This window comes from Poecilia reticulata, chromosome 10, assembly GCF_904066995.2.
Source record: "Poecilia reticulata chromosome 10, P_reticulata-male-v2, whole genome shotgun sequence".
NCBI classification, from domain to species: Eukaryota; Metazoa; Chordata; class Actinopteri; order Cyprinodontiformes; family Poeciliidae; genus Poecilia; species Poecilia reticulata.
In genome coordinates this window covers 16,145,211-16,162,005 of record NC_088839.1, presented here as the reverse complement: position 1 = coordinate 16,162,005, position 16,795 = coordinate 16,145,211, and the positions used below count along the sequence as shown (strand labels likewise).

General features: G+C 40.1%; 2 protein-coding genes across 3 annotated transcripts; one reads left to right on the top strand and one right to left on the bottom strand.

Annotated features, from left to right (window-relative positions):
- The first annotated feature begins 212 nt into the window (after positions 1-212).
- LOC103471298 (uncharacterized) lies at positions 213-8,919 on the top strand. The gene is made up of 11 exons (XM_008420198.3): positions 213-386; positions 491-533; positions 1,242-1,387; positions 1,697-1,826; positions 2,995-3,264; positions 3,359-3,652; positions 3,748-3,890; positions 3,978-4,022; positions 5,033-5,146; positions 5,811-5,927; positions 6,018-8,919. Exons 1-11 carry the CDS (start codon positions 384-386, stop codon positions 6,195-6,197), a joined length of 1,485 nt encoding a protein of 494 aa, XP_008418420.2. The 5' UTR covers positions 213-383; the 3' UTR covers positions 6,198-8,919.
- Positions 8,920-12,323: 3,404 nt separating this feature from the next.
- Positions 12,324-16,024, bottom strand: LOC103471297 (uncharacterized). 2 transcript variants are annotated; one of them, XM_008420196.3, is made up of 4 exons: positions 15,103-16,024; positions 14,731-14,790; positions 13,058-13,160; positions 12,324-12,784 (listed from the first exon to the last, which is right to left on the bottom strand). In XM_008420196.3, exons 1-4 carry the CDS (start codon positions 15,292-15,294, stop codon positions 12,432-12,434), a joined length of 708 nt encoding a protein of 235 aa, XP_008418418.2. In that variant the 5' UTR covers positions 15,295-16,024; the 3' UTR covers positions 12,324-12,431. The 2 variants fall into 2 exon arrangements, with proteins under 2 accessions (XP_008418418.2, XP_008418419.2); XM_008420197.3 differs by lacking the exon at positions 14,731-14,790.
- Positions 16,025-16,795: the final 771 nt, after the last annotated feature.

Genomic DNA, 16,795 nt, shown 5'->3' with positions numbered 1-16,795 from the left:
ACTCTGTCCTCTTTCAACTCCAGCCAGGTTGATGAAAGTAAACGATGTAAATGCTTCCGCAGGGCGTGGTCGCATCTGCGTAATACGGAAGAGGATTAGGGCCACCGAAAAAATATATAACCTATATATATTCTGACATTAATCTCAGAATTCGGACTTTTTTCTCAGAATTCTGAGATTAAAGTCAGAACTGTTTTTTTCCCATTGGAAAAAATTCCAGTGGGAAAAAACTCATCCTCTTCCGGGTTGAGTTTTGGCGGATGGATATGTGTTAGAGTGACTTCGATGTTTTCGTTCGTCTCTCTCTCTCTCTCTCTCTCTCTCTCTCTCTCTCGGTGTTTTGGACTCCTTTTTGAAGATTTGGCCATCGAAGACACCACAAAATGGTTGTTAAGACTTATTTATTGTGTTACACAACTTGCTTTGGGGAATGTAAATAAACTAGAAACGCAGTGCACTCTAAATCTCGTTTTTCCGTCTTTCTCTTCAGGAGATGTTGATACTGTTGGTTGCAGTCTTCTGTGCGCTGTGGGGTGAGGAAAAACTTACTAATCAAGCTACATCACATTGTTATATAGTTTTATTTAAGATAAACTTAATTCACCGTCCAAGAGTTATTTATTCAAAGTAATTTGAACAGTTAATAATAATTCTGACAATCATCCATTTAAAGTTTTAAAAATGTATTTAGATCAGGACACTGTGTCCTGTCTGTAACCTGCCTGTGCGCCATGTAGGTGTAGAAAATAAAACAATTATTGATGGAACTTCCAAGTTACAGAAAAACGATACAGCCAGCATACTTTTCATTAGTATTTTTGCAAAAAATAAATAAATAAAAATAAAAATAACATCACACTCGACTGTAATAGGAGAATTTATAATTAGTAAACTCTTAGTAAAGAGTTTAGCTATTTATGAAGTGTCATTTTTAAGATAGTTTTTAAGAATATTTTGAGATTTAAAAAAATCCACTGACTCAGCAATAAATGTATTTTACTGCAGTGTCCTTAGTGGGTGTGTCACTAAGGTTGTATATAACCATTGTTATGATAAATAAATAAATAAAAAATATTTAATATCTTTTAGTTTACAACATCTTCTGGAAAAATTTTCAAACATTCTTGAAATAATGGTCTTTGTTGTTGGTATTTTTTTTTGTTGTTGTTTATCAACCTTGCTTAGTTTTTACCACGAGACTCAGAATTTCCTCTTTCTGTTCACTTTTGTTTCTTCATCAGGTCCCTCCGCTACTTTAATCGAGGACGAAGTTTGTTATGGCAATAACTTTCAATTTCCCAGGCACCTTCAACCAAATATTCAACAAGGGCTGTATTTTACCCCAAGAAATGGAGGCACGAGGAAAACACTGATGGAAAACGGGAAGGTGAACTGCCTGTTGCTGTTCTGGTGTAGGCTGGGAATAATTGTGCATGCAGATGGCGAGGTTGTCAAATGAACTCGACACTCACATTATCATCAGGTGTATTAAAAGATCAAAACCATTGTTGCTCGATTGTGTAGACTGACTGAGCCTGAGCTATTTTACAATGAAGGAATGAGGGCAAATGGGAAAAATTCTGGCTGTAGCGTGACAAGACGGGAAAGATTTAGGGGCTATGAATGCTTTGAATGGCAGAGTAGCTGTTTGTGTTCTCTCTCCCAAATAAACCTGCTTGTGTTTTCTGTCTTTCAGGTAATGGAGCCAAGACTGAAAGTTGGCAGTTATACCACCAGCCTTACAGATTTAACCAAAAAGGATGAAGGAATTTATGCAGTGATATATGGCAGAACAATTTTTAATGAGTTGCAATTGAAAATAAAAGGTGAGAACCTCATACTTCTCTTTGCATTGTCAAATGATGACTCCAACGTTTGATTTTATTATTCTGCTGTGTTCTTTTGTATAAAATAGATAAAAACAAAAGCTGGTTAGCTGCTTTGATCACCAAGAATCATTTCAAAGACTTTCTGCCTCTCTGTATATGAGGAATTACCTGGTGTCTGCTATTCTTTTGCAAGCTCTGGTAACCTGATCCCGTTAGTTCATTTTGCGGCAGGGCTCATTAATTAAATTTTTAATTACATTTATCAACAGTCAATACAAATCGCCACCACAAAAACCTCATCCTGTTATTCTCCTGTTTATGATTACATTTCACTTGCAATAAAACCTAAATCTGAGGTGACAGTTAGCAAGTTAGGTACTTACACTTTTATCTGTGTTTGAAGCTGTATTGTTTTAAGTCATGCAAGAACCTGTTTTTTTTCTTTTTTTTTTTTTACTTAAATTTTTTAATATGCTAGTCACTACATTTTGAATGGCTGAATGGCCTTGGTGAGTCTTAAATGCATCAAATATACATAATTGGGTTTGTTGAACAGCGGTAGTTTAAAAAGTAACTCAGAGATGCCTAATATATACTGACTGGATTATAGAAATCTGTATATTACAAGAGTGTTGGTGGAATTTCATTTGTAGTTTCCCACCTCTTAATAGCTGCCCCTACTGTAGAACATACCTAACCAGTCAAAAACTATCCGGTCTTGAGATCTGATTATTTAGGGCAGAATGTCATTTTAGGTGTGAAGGTGCTCCTACATTGTTGTCTGTTTATTAGTGAGTCAGTTGTGAGGCATGTTACTGTTGGGTTTTCACCGGAAATTGACATTTACTTGAATCCATTTGTAGTTTTGCATTCAATTAGTCCTTTTTTTGGTTATCATCATGTCTGACTAGTTTTTGCACGCAGTCGTGTGCCAGTCATTTATTCTTTGCGTCAAGCATTAGCGGTTTCGGTGGTCCTTCTGTACCCCGAGTTTGAAACCATCATCTGTCACCAAATGTTTTTTTTTAACAAGATCATTTAAATTCAACTCACTGATTGAGATTTTCCAAACAGACTCACCTTTTAAAAAGCTCACAGCATTCTAGCAGTTTCTTTTTTTTTTTGTATTGTATGTTTGGTTGAACTTATTCATTTTTATTTTCAGATTGTGCTGAAAAGATCATCAAGGATTACATGGATGAATGGTCTTATTGGGTACCTAGCGAGACTCACTATGTGGAATACACTTCACCTCACAACGAAGAGGAGACAGTAATCCTGTGGAATTTAACCAACCCTCTGAGTAAGCAAACAAGAGGAGATGTCAAGGACAACTACTGGACAATCTCTGGTGTCACTCAGGCAGACAACGGCTACTATAACTTCAGAAAAAGAGAAGCCACTCTTCGTCGAAGGGTACTTCTCACCGTGAAAGGTAAAACTAGAATCTTTGTTGCAGAATCCTGAAAGATCTTTCCATCTTACTTGCACAGATGACATACCACTCTGCACTCTAATCTGTCAAACAGAGAACACTCGTTCCTACGATCCAGAAGTGAACGAGGATCTTCTTATTATGAAACCACGGACTGGAGGACCCTGGACCATGACGTTCAAAAAAGATTTAGAAACAAGTGAACAAGTAACAATAATAAAATATGGCGATTTGGTCAGGGATTTTAACAGGTTCTCTGGGAGAATTAGTATTCAAAGTGATGGCATTAAAATAAGATCTGTAGAAGCTACGGATTCTGGTATTTATGAGTTCAGAGACCCACAAGGCAATCTGGCGTTATCTGCCCATGTGCACATCGACGACCATGGTGAGGCACAACACATTTACATTTTTCATATTGAAAAAAGAAAATCAGTGATCATTCAAACTAATGTCTGCCCTCATACCTCTGTGTTCCCACAGTCTCGCATCCCCTGGTCACATATGTTGTTGTTGCTGTTGTTGCTATCGTTTTGGGGATGTGCTGTTGTTTCTGTTGCACAAGGAAATGTTGCTGTAAGAAGAACAAATCTGCAGCTACAGAAGGATCTGCTGTTACTTATCATGTATGTATTTATTTATTTATCTAAATTAACTCTAAAATCAGGTGTTTTACTTCATGATTACAACTCTTATAAAATTTCCCTGAAAAGGACAAGTCTAGGTCAGCCGCCCCACCACCTGCCGTGTATTATCATGTAAGCATTTCATTTTATTTTTTTTTTCTTAAATAGCTTTATTTTAAGACATTTTTATAAATAACATAAGTGCATAAAGTCGAACACACACTTCTATTCACTATAAAGGAGAACTTTGTAATACAAATAGAAAACAGCAGAAGCAGTAAATCTACATATCGTATTTTCCGCACTATAAGGCGCACCTAAAAACCTTCAATTTCCTCAAAAGCCGACAGTGAGCCTTATAATCCGGTGCGCCTTATATATGGACCAATATTGAGCCACAACAGGTCTAGCAACAACGGTAAGCAGCCGCCGACTTCATTTTCGCCCGTAGAAGAAGAAGCGCGCGGTGCATGCTGGGATAGTTGTCAGAATGCTGGTTTGGTAATAAAGTTTGACTGACTCATCTACCTACCGACCTGACAATCAGGTCGTCTGCAGGTCATTTAGCATCACATTCTCCACAAACATGCTGTGTGCGAACGGAGAAGGGTGACCATCGTTCGGCCACTCTCCGGCCCAGTCGCGGAAGGCTCTCCTCGCCAACTGGAGTCGGACTGTTTTGTTGACATTCTTTATGTCAGCAAAGTGGCTTTAGATTCATCCGGGGTGCTTCAACTAGGGTTACCAAGGGACCAGCCCTTATACTCCCCGGGGGAGTCGGGGGAAGAGAGACAGAGACTGCGGCAGCAGCGTGTCGGTTGGTCTGTGTTACCCAGAAAGCAGTTGGGCAAAATATGGCAACACCAACACCGTGAGTGAAACAATGACTGGGATAGCCTACTATATAAAGTACTCGGGACCATTATTACACATCCACATTTATAGAAATCGCGTCCCGTATAGGTTCAATACGGGACGGGTGGCAAACGTAGCGTTTATTCTATGCGCTTTATAATGCAGTGCGGTGTGCCTTATATATGAAAAAAGTTTTAAAATAGGCCATTCATTGAAGGTGCGCCTTATAATCCGGAAAATACGGTAAATTGCTTAGATTTATTTTAATATTCTGCTTTCAATTGCAGGGTACAAGTCAGCCAACAGGACCAAGTTACCCAATTCAAACATCTTCAGGTTACCCTCCTCATCCAGCAAACCCTCCAGCCTACACACAAGCTGTTGTTTCCATTGAACAACCGGTAGGTTTGATACTGAAGAACTTCTGATGATCTTCCAAGTTTAAAATCCCTAATTAACGAATAATGTCAGTTTCTGGTGCAGTTTGTAAACTTGAAACAACCTCTAGTTGAAGGTGAAACATGATTTTTTAAAATTATTTTTTAAAATGAGCAACCACCAACAATCCAGCAACTTTTCAGAAAACCATTGCTGAGTTCATTTAAAGAGAATGAAATGTCTTGATGTGAGCTTGTAGAAAGGAGCTAAGGTAAAACACGGTAGAAGTTAAGTGATTATTGTAACTATAGATTATTGCTAATAAATTACAGCAGCATCACGTAAAATTCTGAAATATCAAAGTGACTCAAATTCTCCAATATCATAGAATTGCACTTCCCCATTTTGGGACAATGAAAGATCATTCTATTCTATTCTATTCTATTCTATTCTATTCTATTCTATTCTATTCTATTCTAACAGTGGTTACTTGTCTTCTTTTTCATTAACATCCAAAAAATAGGTGCCGTTTCCAGTAGTTCTACATTATTACCATTGCTCAAATTAATCAAATTAATTGAAAATGGACAAAAATCCCTGTTGCTGTTTATAAATATTTATTGTATTTATTTATCTCTGCATATTTTCCCTATCTTTGCAGTAGTGACTCACTATTTTGTTCTACAGCCTTTGCAGCCTAACACCGCTGTGTACCCCCCTCAGCCTGCCAGTGTTTATCCTCTACAACCAGCCAGTGTAAACCCACCACAGCCTGAACCTAGTCTATATTCTCCTCTTTCTGAGGTACAGATACACAGTTGCAAATCAAATTTTTGGCTTTTCACATTTAATTGTTTTCCTGCTTTATCTGTTCTATTAAACTGCTGTTTTCAGTTTGGACCTCCAGCGTCTCAGGGATCTGCAGCAGCTCCCACGTTCAGCTCAGACGCGTTCTCCACTGATGCCGAGCCGAGATTTCAGTTAAAAGGATTGGCTTTTCCCTCAGCTCCCCCTCTCAGTTCAGACACGCCGACCTGTGATGTCTACAACTCGGATAAGCTGAACTTTTTGTGAACACCCTTCTGAACGCTGTGTTGACGGAGCTGTTTCAGCCTATACTGGACTTTTCATGCTTTATGTCTCCAGAGGCCTTCTAAGAATCCAGGGACCACGCTGCCTATAATAAAAAGACACAAATCACACATAATCAGGTATAAGCAGGAATTTGGTACAATCGCAGCCCACCACCAAGGCTCAGTTACATTTTATCAAGACTGAGACAAACCACTATTAGTCCAGACCAGCAGTGGAGTTTACATTGAAGCAAATAAAAATGTTTCATATACATTTTAGAAAGATGTCATATGGAATAATCCTCATATATAGATTTAACAAAGTTTAAGATGGGTTAAGGAGCTTCATTGTGTCAAGTAGTTCAATAAAATTAAGCAGAAAAAGACAGCAGCTAAAAAAACAATGAGAAAATTTTTCCAAATTTAGTAGTTTAAGCATTTAACCTCTATAATTTCAAGATTGCATGTTACATCTGCAATAGATGGTGCCACCAAGACTGCGTCAAGAACCCACCAGTTGATCCAGAATTTTCTCGTGTTTTGTTTTCGCATTTAGTTTTTGCATTTGAAAGCTAAAAGTTAGCATTCTGATCAAAGTGTAGTCAGATTTTAGTAAAAAGATTTGTGCTTTCTTCCTATGTGTTACGTGACGAATGTATGAGATCACACAATCCGCTTAAGCAGGATGGGGAAGGTAAATGTCGGCACCCTCCGTTTCTCTCTCGTCAGAAAATGGATGTCGTGCAATCTTACAGCACGGCATGCATTCTGATGTCACCCACAGATGGCACCAGATTCTGTTTACGTGTCGTTATTTTTAGTAGAGATCTCATCAGGCAAGTCCAAAGAATAAAAAAATAAATAAAATATGTATCAACTCTATATCATCTGTAAACTGTTTCAAGTGCAAATCCGATTCACTGCGAACACAATGACTCACTACAATTACGGTAGCCAGTAGACAAAGCATCATAAATCAGTTTGTGTGCTGGAACAACGCAAGCAGAGAAAATGTCAAACATGGAGCTTTTTACATTAGATTAGAAAAGATCTGCTAGCACTGGATGTCATCTGGATAAGAACAGGACTCTCAGGAAAAGAAGGTTGTAAATCGCTAATATAATTGATGCATGAGCTATGAAATAGTTTAGGTATACAGGTATATTAATGTTTATATATGCACTGATTAATGTAATGAGATTGTATTGAATTTATACTTTTAAATTGTGTTTTCTCAGGTAAAAAGCATTTTGTTTAAACTGCCATATTAACAGTCGTATGAATGCATCTCAAAGAATATTTAAAAGAAATCACTATATCAGAAATGCTTTCAAAGGAGGGTAGGTGTAGATTTTCACCCTTGTTACAGTTTTACTATTTATTTTTTGCTGTAGACACCACTTTCTCTGAGACTTTTTGATGTTAGGATTGATTGGTGCTGTTTCTTTTTATTTTATTTTATTTTTTACCATACTCTGATTTTTTTTGTACAACATTGGTATGTAATTCGTGTCTGTACATTATTGTTCTTTGAAAGTTGTTGTTACATTAAAGGACTTAATTTTCACTTTCAACACAGTGAAAATCACCATTAGGGATTTTAGAGTTTGTGTGAATATAGAAATGTATCTACTTATAAAATTATTATAAAATTATTGAGTGGTTCAACTTAAAATTTAAGTGATTCAATTGCTGCCTTAAAAAAAATAAGTATTGGAATTTAGGAAAGAAAGTTACAAAAGTTGCCCAATTGATAGTAATTTATAATTTAAACTTGATATTATGAGATGAAATGACTCATTATAGAACATTAATTAATAAAAACAACCGTGATTACTCTCGTAAAGGAGGCTTACAGTTATATTCCATTTTAACTCACATAATCAAGCTACAGTTGTGTAATTAATTGCTCGTTGTTGGCTTGTACTTGTCTTGCGCTTGATCAAATCCAGAGTGCTTCACAGTTTATCTTAGTCATTCACACGCAGATGGTGGCAAGCTGGATACCAGCCACAGTTGCCCCTGTTCAATCTGAAGCAAGGATGTCAGAGTCTGACTGGCGCCACTCTGATCACCACCAGCAGGTAAAACGGATAAAGTGTCTTGCCCAGCGACAGAGGGGAGGAGAGCGGGAATCGAGCCAGCAACCCACCGATCGGAGGGCGACCTCCTCAATTACTCCCATCGAATTATTGAACTTCAAAACTTCATTAATCTGACATGTTGACCTTACAACACCCAGTGAACATGAACTGCTGGTGAAATCCAACTGCTCTCAAGTAAAATTTATCGTTTGGTTTGAATAGAAAAATGTTCAAGTAAATTGAAGAAAGAAAAAAAAAAGAAGTTAAATTGTCAACAAGCTTGATGTGATGACAGGAATGTGGCGCTTTGATGATAGTGTTTCTAAATGTTTAAGCTCTGAGGTGTGTGTGTTGCTTTGGTGCTTTTTTTTCCACCTTGTGCGTTTTTCAGTGCATAGACCTGTTGCTAGTTTGACTACCTCTAGAACCAAAATAATGCAATTGAAAGTCTGTTTGTGTGCCGTTTATTCATTTTATGTATTTGGTTGTAATAATGTATGCAAAATGATAATCCAGCAATTTTAAACACATTTGTAAGTATGACGGGTTTATTTTATTTTACATTTCTTAAACACTGCAATGATGTCTCTTTATATTCAAGCCTTAATAAATTGGTCTTCCGATTCCATATAACAATAATTTTTTCCCACTTTTTGAAATGTCATATTGTTCTGAAGGGTGATTCAGTTGGTGAATAAACAGACGCTGGACCATAAACTTGGATCAAGGGCTTCTGGTATTAAGCAGTCCTTCTTTTTCCATTGAAGTTTAGGAAGCTACAGGATGGATAAGATGATACAGTTCTTGTTAAAATGTGATACCACATATTCATGCAGAGAAACTCCTGTTCCTCGTAGAACTGAAAGTGAGTTAAAGCTGCAGAATGTAGCTTCTCTAAAACACAAATCCTTTTACATATTTGTTAAAACTATCATTGTTGTTACGTTATAATATTAGGGACCGATAATCTGTGGAACAAAAAAAAATAAAAATCAAGCTCCTTTGCCTTCTTCTGTGGTCCTGCTGTCATCTACAGAAATACTCTGCTCTGTCAGAAACAACCAACCAGAAAAACGGGGAGGGTCTTTGCGCTGTCAATTACTCTCATGTACGTGCTGCTCAGACTTCACAGTGACGGCTTGAGCAAATTTGTATAAACCATATTTTTTGTAAAAGTTATTTTGTCGCTTTAATCCAGTGCATTCTGGGATTAATAGTTTTAACACCAGTCCCTTTGATCCCTGTGTGTAGTTCAGTGCTTTATGACTGGGTCATTACCGTAACTACATGTTGCTCTGCTCCATGGAAACCACCAGACTGCCTCCAACATTTTAAACTCTACCAATGATGGCCTCTAATACAACAGTAACAAACTGTACCTCCACAGATGGGCCTCCTCCACCCGAGCACCAACCCAGTTCTGAACGGGGCCCAGCCCTCTCTAGTCAAGCCACCAATACCACAACTGACACAGGCACGCACGCAAACTAGGGTTGGTTAGAGCTGCAGACGTTTTAAGCCTCAACGAAGGCCAGACACTTAGCTTTTTATGAACCACTTATTTTACAGGGGTTCTGTGGTCAACTGGTAGCACAAACTCTCAGACAAACGACTGATTTTTCTAAGCTGCAAGACACTATTGGATGTCAACACACTATGTACATCTTACTTTGCTGAATTAAATGTCGTTCAGACATAATACTTGTCACTGTATTTGCAGGACATGTCAAAAGGCGTGAGTTATTAAATCAGCACGACGAACAAACAAAAGATGAATCCTTCACATTAGCCCTTATGGGTCCCTTTCATTTCAAGCTCCACCTGTATCATAACAAAATAAGGCATGTTTGTTCCGGGTTTTTTTTTATATCACCAGTCTAATTTACAAGCGCAGCATTTTTGTTTCCACATCTTCAACATATACCTACAGTCAACCACAAGAGGGTGTTGTGCCCTACATTCCCTTTGTTAGCCCAGCTAGAACACCTCGGACAAGTAAATAAAACCTTTGCCATGTAAAAATCTAAACATAATTAGCTGATAAGAATTCATGCAAGTCTTCAGTTTAAGGCTGGAGGACTTCAGAGAACATGCAGAGTTTCCCTCAAGACGAATCCTAACGAAGTTCGTGCGAAGTCCTAACGAAGCCTGATTGGTTTCTTCAAAGCCTGCATGTGTCTGATGAATTCATTCACTTTATAATCAGTGTTCAACAATTTCTTGTCTAAATACAAAATGGTAACAGTTTGTGATTAGAATATTTTAGCATATTAATGATTTTATTTTCATACATTTTTCTTTATCTTGTTGGGCTGGATACTTTAGGCACTTTTAAAATTATCTTAAATTGTCCTAATTTTTTCTTGCTTGAAAGCTTTGATGGAAATCTCACGTATTTTTTTATTTATTTATTTATTTGTTCTGGCCACGAACAGTCAACTTGGTCATAAATGTACATATTCAATTTTGACTTTCAATAATAAACTTTAACCGTTCTGAGTTTGGTAGAAAGGTTTTATGGTGAGATGAGTCAAAAGATAATTTAACACAGTGGCAAGAAAAATATTTGAATTATTCAAGGTGAGGTTTTTAAACCTACGAATGCTGCAGCAACAGATAAGCATGAGGATAGGAGCATCATGCTGTGGGACTGTTTTCATAGCTGTGGCACTTCCGCATTTCACAAAGCTGAGATCCACATTCTTCAGATTTATTTCAACACAACTACAAGGAAGTGAAACGTGACTTTCCAATTGGACAAAAATCCAAAGCATGTCAGAACTTTCAGATTTGATTAAAAAGGTCAGCATTAAGCTTTTGAAAGGGAAAAACCTTAAGGAAGTCGTAGACTTGTAACGGAAGAGTTTTTTTTTTTTTTGCTTTATTGTAGTTCTTAATCTCTGTACATATTTTTCCAACGAACTGTAGAGTTTGAGCACAGTAGTACCTCTTTGCTGCACTCCTTGTTAAAGCCGTGTCATGAGTGCATTAACAAAGATTAAAAGGTCTTTGCAACATTTCCAGTCCGGAGTGCAGCATTTAAAGCCACAATCAAGTTATTTTAAGACATTTAAGTTGCATTTGCAGATATTTAAATGTTAGTTTATCCTGTAAAAATCTTCTAAAACTAGTGTGTTTTGTGTACATGCAAACTTTTCTTCAGGCCAAATGAAGCCCTGAGAAGTTTTTATTTGGTCCATTGTGTCTACTCCTCCCTATACTGTCAAAGCAAATGTAACTACATCGGTGAGATAAAAGATAGATTTTAAACATTATTCTGGCGGTTTTGCCGTCTATTGTTTGCTCCATTTAGACAAAATTGAAGCCAGTAAAAATGCAACTTTTGCATCTGACTTGGATGGAGAAAAAGAAAGCGGTACACTCATCACATCTCCATGTCCAGCTCAACTGACTGCTTTGCGTGCAGCACATTTCACGCTGAGACAGGCATGAGCACAATTAAAAGTTGAACATTTAATGTACATCAATAAATCACCGTACCAGATCAGCCAATAAATATTACCAGACAATTTAATCTGCTGGAGCTGGTCGTGAAATGAGCTTCCTGAAAAGCTGAATGATCTTTAAGCTTTGACTGAATGCATTTCTGTTTAATGCAGGTTTCTGCTAAAAGTCAAGGATTGCTCTTTCATTTCATTCTTTTATATTTATTTCTATGTTTTTTGCATTTTTACCAGATCTCTAAAATGCACAATTGTGTTTTTAAGTTATATTTTTCTTTTTAAGTTGTATAGCACTTTGAATCATGGTTTATGACTTGGTGTACAGTGCAAATTGATTTGCACTGCCTTAAGTCAACTTTAAAATGTACTCAATAACATGCAAAGTACTTCAGTCATTGCTGCACTTCACTTGTAGTTTATCTTTTTAAGAATACAGTTTGGCTTTATCTTTAAGTTGCTGGTTGCATTCCACGTTTGTTTCCTGCTAACTGAGACATGGGTAAGTTCTACACTGTCTCTATTTCTAATATTTCTGTAAATCAATTTCTTATCTGAAAGTGGAAAAAGGGACGTTTCTGATTAAAAATCTCAGAGATAACTTTATTTTTCAAAGTTGTCACAAATGTAGAAATCATTAAACGTTGCCACTTCCCCCCACCAGCATGAACGCCAACCTTCGCCCCCACTCTACTCCTCTTTCCTCCTCTCCACTGCCCTCAGCCGCCCTTCCAGTTTGTTAACCCGGCTCTCCAAACCGGAAGTCTTCTCGGAGCTCGATGTGAACAGAGTCAGCAGGGCGACCACCAGCACCAGGACTCCCACTCGAATTGCCGTCGTCTCTGCGGAGGCGTACTTGTCGGTCACGATCAATCCGAAGAGCCAGAGAGCCAAAACCGTTTTCACAACCCAAAACAGCTGCTTGAAGACGCCGACCAGCAAACGGAGAAGGATGGTCAGAATCCAGTAGGCGATGAGGCCCACCAGACCCCACTGGGCAACGGCGGTCACACCCTCCGGGGTGAAGCGTGGCAACGTTGCAACTGTGAAGACAAGGAATCCGGTTTAGGGTTTGCTATTTATTTGTTCTGGAGAAAGAAGGACAGAACCAACACTCGCACCTAAAAAGGTGTGGCAGCCTGACTGGCCACAGGTCCAGCTGCATATTTTCTCTCAAGCTCTACTCTGATTGGCGCAGAAACTTATCACACTGCAGCATGCAAAAAAATGCAATGAGCGACACACCGAAGCTGAGAAAGCAGCAAAGTCTAAACACAGACACCAGTGTCTCAGCTGCAAACAATCCTGGTACCCACCATCGAATCCTGTGACTCTGAGGATCTCGGTGACGTAAACGGCGATGACGTTCAGGCCGCTGGCTGCTCCCTCAGCCAAGAATCGGATTGCCGTCGACAGAAACTGTGGCGGAGACGGGCAGGAGAGAGAGAGAGACAGGGAAAGAGTGAGAGGCATGTTTCGCGTTGTTTCTGCAGCAAAGAAGACGGACAACATTCTGATCAGCCAGGGGCAAAACAAAGAGGAGGTACAGCCAGGCACAGAGTCGTTTATCACGCTGAGACAGAGATTTACAGCAGCAGTTGGCACGAGCCCGTGAAAGGAAGAGGCCTTGAGGTGCTGCTCCTCATGAGAGGAGAGACAGCTGGGAGGAATCCCTCTCTATTCATATAGAGTGTCTCCTCACAACACCAGAGTCAGATGCAGAACAGTCTTGTCCTGTAAGCTCAAGGGTATCCCGGTCAGATGGACTGAGGGTGGGAAGGGGGCGTCTTATCTGCACCTGTTGCACCGCACAGTAACACATGGACCATGCACAGTGTTCGCACAAGTCCTAACATCTGACACTTAATACCACAGTGTGGCTTTACAGTGGGCTGCATGGGCGGGATGGAGGATGACACTGTAGCTTGAGGAATGCTTGTGCAAACTCCAGAGGAAGGTTTCATATCAACATAAGGACACAAAAGTATGACATTAATAATATATCAAAAGCTGATGTGAGGCGGAACAGAAAGGCTTGAAGTGAATACAGTAACTTTATCTGTCAGACCTTGGAAGTTTCTCTGCTACATTATGTTTACTTGCGCTGAGTCAGAGCTGCATGCGGAGCTGTTGTGGTTGCTATTATTACTCAAAACCCTCGCTTTATCCAGGTTCAGTTGGAGAGACGTTGTTTTGCTCCTTTTTTGTTGTGTTCTTGGTTGCATAACGAGACAATTTCCATGCCAGGGATTGTGTGTGTGCGCGCGTACACCTCGGATTTTTACATTCTGAGATCTGCCATCTGAGTCACAGTGAGCAAGTTTGTTATCGAGCGACACATAAAAACAAAAATATTATCTGCACAAGCTCACAGCAGGGAGAGAGGCTGCAGGCTCGCATGCAAATATCACAAATGAGGCGGCGATGACTTCACAGAGGCCATTTTGTTCCAACTACAGGTGTTGAATGGGCTAAGCTCCAACTGGCCGGCTCCAAAGTTTCAGTGGCGGCCCCAGAGTCTTGTGAAAGGTTGCCATGGACTGAGTCTCCCTGGCAGAGTTTTAGTTGTTTTATTAAAACAGATTGATGTGGCAGAACTTGAAATTTAAAGAAAAACTAACACCCTGATGCCCACAAACGTATGTGTGGCGAAATATTCTAACTCTTCCTATTTCAAACCCTAACTATGAGACCGTATTTCATTTGAAAGAGTAGCCAGAAGTACGTAGTAGATATTTAAAAATGGCTCCATAAAAAAAAAAAACTACATAAAATTTTTTTTGCAAGCTTACACTTAGCAAAGCTTACACTTCCCTCTCTTAAATACATGCTTGACAAATATTTAGTCAGTATGACATCCAGACAACTGGGTACCACCAAATTCACAGGATTGACCTTTGCTACCTGACCCCCCCCCCCCACCCCCATTGGTGGCGCCACTTACAAATTTGGAACCATGCCACGGTAGAGTGTTTGGGAGTTTTCTTACCATAGCCAAGGTTTGGACGTTCTCCTGACCCAGCTTTGATTCAAGATACAACACAGCACTCTGAAGAGAAGGGAGCCACAGCATGGTGGGGGTAGGGTCATGATGTGGGAGTTTATGTGTGTGCATGGGTGAATGGGTCATATGGAGGTTGAGGGGATCAGGAGAAGGATTAGGAAGTCGAGGGAGCACGGAGAGAGGGATGAGCGTGAAGGATGAAGAGAAAAAGTGATAGCTGAAAATTAGTAAATCAGTTTTTTATCAAGAATATTACAGCTGAGTTAAATTATTAAGAATGAAAGGGAAAAACAAGCGTTTGCGAATAGAGATTAAAAAAAAAAAGTGTATAATGGTGTGTCGCGGCTCCTCCTGTACCTCAGCAGCTGAGCGGATCACGCCTGCTCCCACCAGCGACTCCGCGTACCGCTGGATCTCCTGGCAGGTTCCCGTGATGACGGTGCGCAGGGTGACCACCGGCGGGCTCTCCGCCTTGGCCTGCTGGCCCCCGGCCCAGCACAGCGACACGCCGAGAACCAGCGCAGCTACAGAAAGCCAAACCCGAGCCATGGCCCTGTCGGAGAACAATGGGGAGGATGGGTGTGGAAACGGCGTGCCAAGATGTGCGCGCACAGGCTTTGCGCTGCAGCTCGGGGAGCTTTAGGCAGAGGCTCGGAAATCAAAAGCTTAATTAAAAATGGCTTCTTTGAGGAGCAGTCTGAGCGGGCTTCAAGCGTGCATCTCAAGCGGGGAAACGTGAGAAAACCCGGCCCTGATCATCAAAGTGATCAGCAAAATTAGACGAAATCCCCTCGGGATCACAAATTATCCAGGCAATTATGTTTGGCGGCGCTCTCGGAATCTGATCCAGAGCGATCCTGCGTTAACAGCGGCTATATTTGGTGTTGAAAGGCTTCCAGCAGGGGGTCCGAGCACACGATCTGTAGTCGGGACGCAGCGGTTCATACAGGAGGAAGAAAGAAAAAAATAAAAAATACAGCGGAAATACGTGAAAAAAGGCTTCCTTTGGTTGGGAGATTTATGAGAAAACGGGAGTGACGCGGCGAACCCGAGTGAACCTAAAGCTTCTTATTTCGGCTCCAGCGAGGCTTCGCGGCTCCTTGTGTCCCTGTGCCTGCATTAAACGGTAAACTGCGATGAATTAACGCTGCTCAAACCTTCACGGATATAAGAACCAGCTTTATGAGCTCCACTCCCTTCCTTCAAGCGATTCTAACGACTGTTTCCAACGAGAAAACACGCCTGGATCTTCAGGGAGGAGGAGGAGGAGGAGGAGGGGGAGGAGGGGGAGGAGAGCTCTGCAGCACAGGGATAAACAGAGATTTGCACACTGGGACTTGTGGTTTAACACACACAAAGTCAAATGTGAGGACTGCTCATAGATTTAGGCTCCAGCTCTTTTCTTGTGTGATCAGTTAGCGTCAGCCCCGCTATCTTCCTTTGAAGTCTTTTTGCCACGTGCTGCACTTCTAATGCAGCACGTGGCATTATGGACTATAGACAGTGAGTCATTTATTCATTCACAAACAAGGATGTTTTGGGGTTTTTAGGTACAAAGTAGTCATAACATATAATAAACGTTTTAGCTTGTTAAATAGCAGTATTAATCCAGCCACTAACTCATTACAGGATTAATCATTTTGCGACCCTACACTGGTTGACCAGTAGGTGACAGTGTCTGAACTGACGCCTACAGGGGCCAGACATAAACTGCCATTTTCCAGGACAATCAAGTAACTATTTTACCTTCAGTTCTTATGAAAATCCAGTCTGTTTTAAACATAACTTAGAATTTGACACCTTGAAATTGGGCCTCTGCCTCTTTAAGAAGCGCCTACTCTCGTCAGCCTTCAGAGTATCCTCACAAGGCTTCTCATTATGCTGTTCTTCTAAGCTTTGCACTGAGAAGTAGTTGACATGATGTCATCAGAGGAGCAGTTCCACCAGGTGTTTGCTAACTGCTGCTGCTGCTAGTCTGAAGGAGCTGAGCGGAAGAGTTCCAAGGAAAGAGGTTCTGTGAGATTGGCAGCGCATTTAGGCACCCCCAGAT

Coding starts and splice junctions, on each gene's coding strand:
- LOC103471298 (XM_008420198.3), top strand. Junction 1,388..1,696: donor CACTGATGGAAAACGGGAAG/GTGAACTGCCTG, acceptor TCTGTCTTTCAG/GTAATGGAGCCAAGACTGAA. Junction 1,827..2,994: donor GTTGCAATTGAAAATAAAAG/GTGAGAACCTCA, acceptor TTTTATTTTCAG/ATTGTGCTGAAAAGATCATC.
- LOC103471297 (XM_008420196.3), bottom strand. CDS start 15,294: ATGGCTCGGGTTTGGCTTTCTGTAGCTGCGCTGGTTCTCGGCGTGTCG. Junction 14,791..15,102: donor TGATCCGCTCAGCTGCTGAG/GTACAGGAGGAG, acceptor CCTTCTCTTCAG/AGTGCTGTGTTGTATCTTGA. Junction 12,785..13,057: donor CAGAGTCACAGGATTCGATG/GTGGGTACCAGG, acceptor TTGTCTTCACAG/TTGCAACGTTGCCACGCTTC.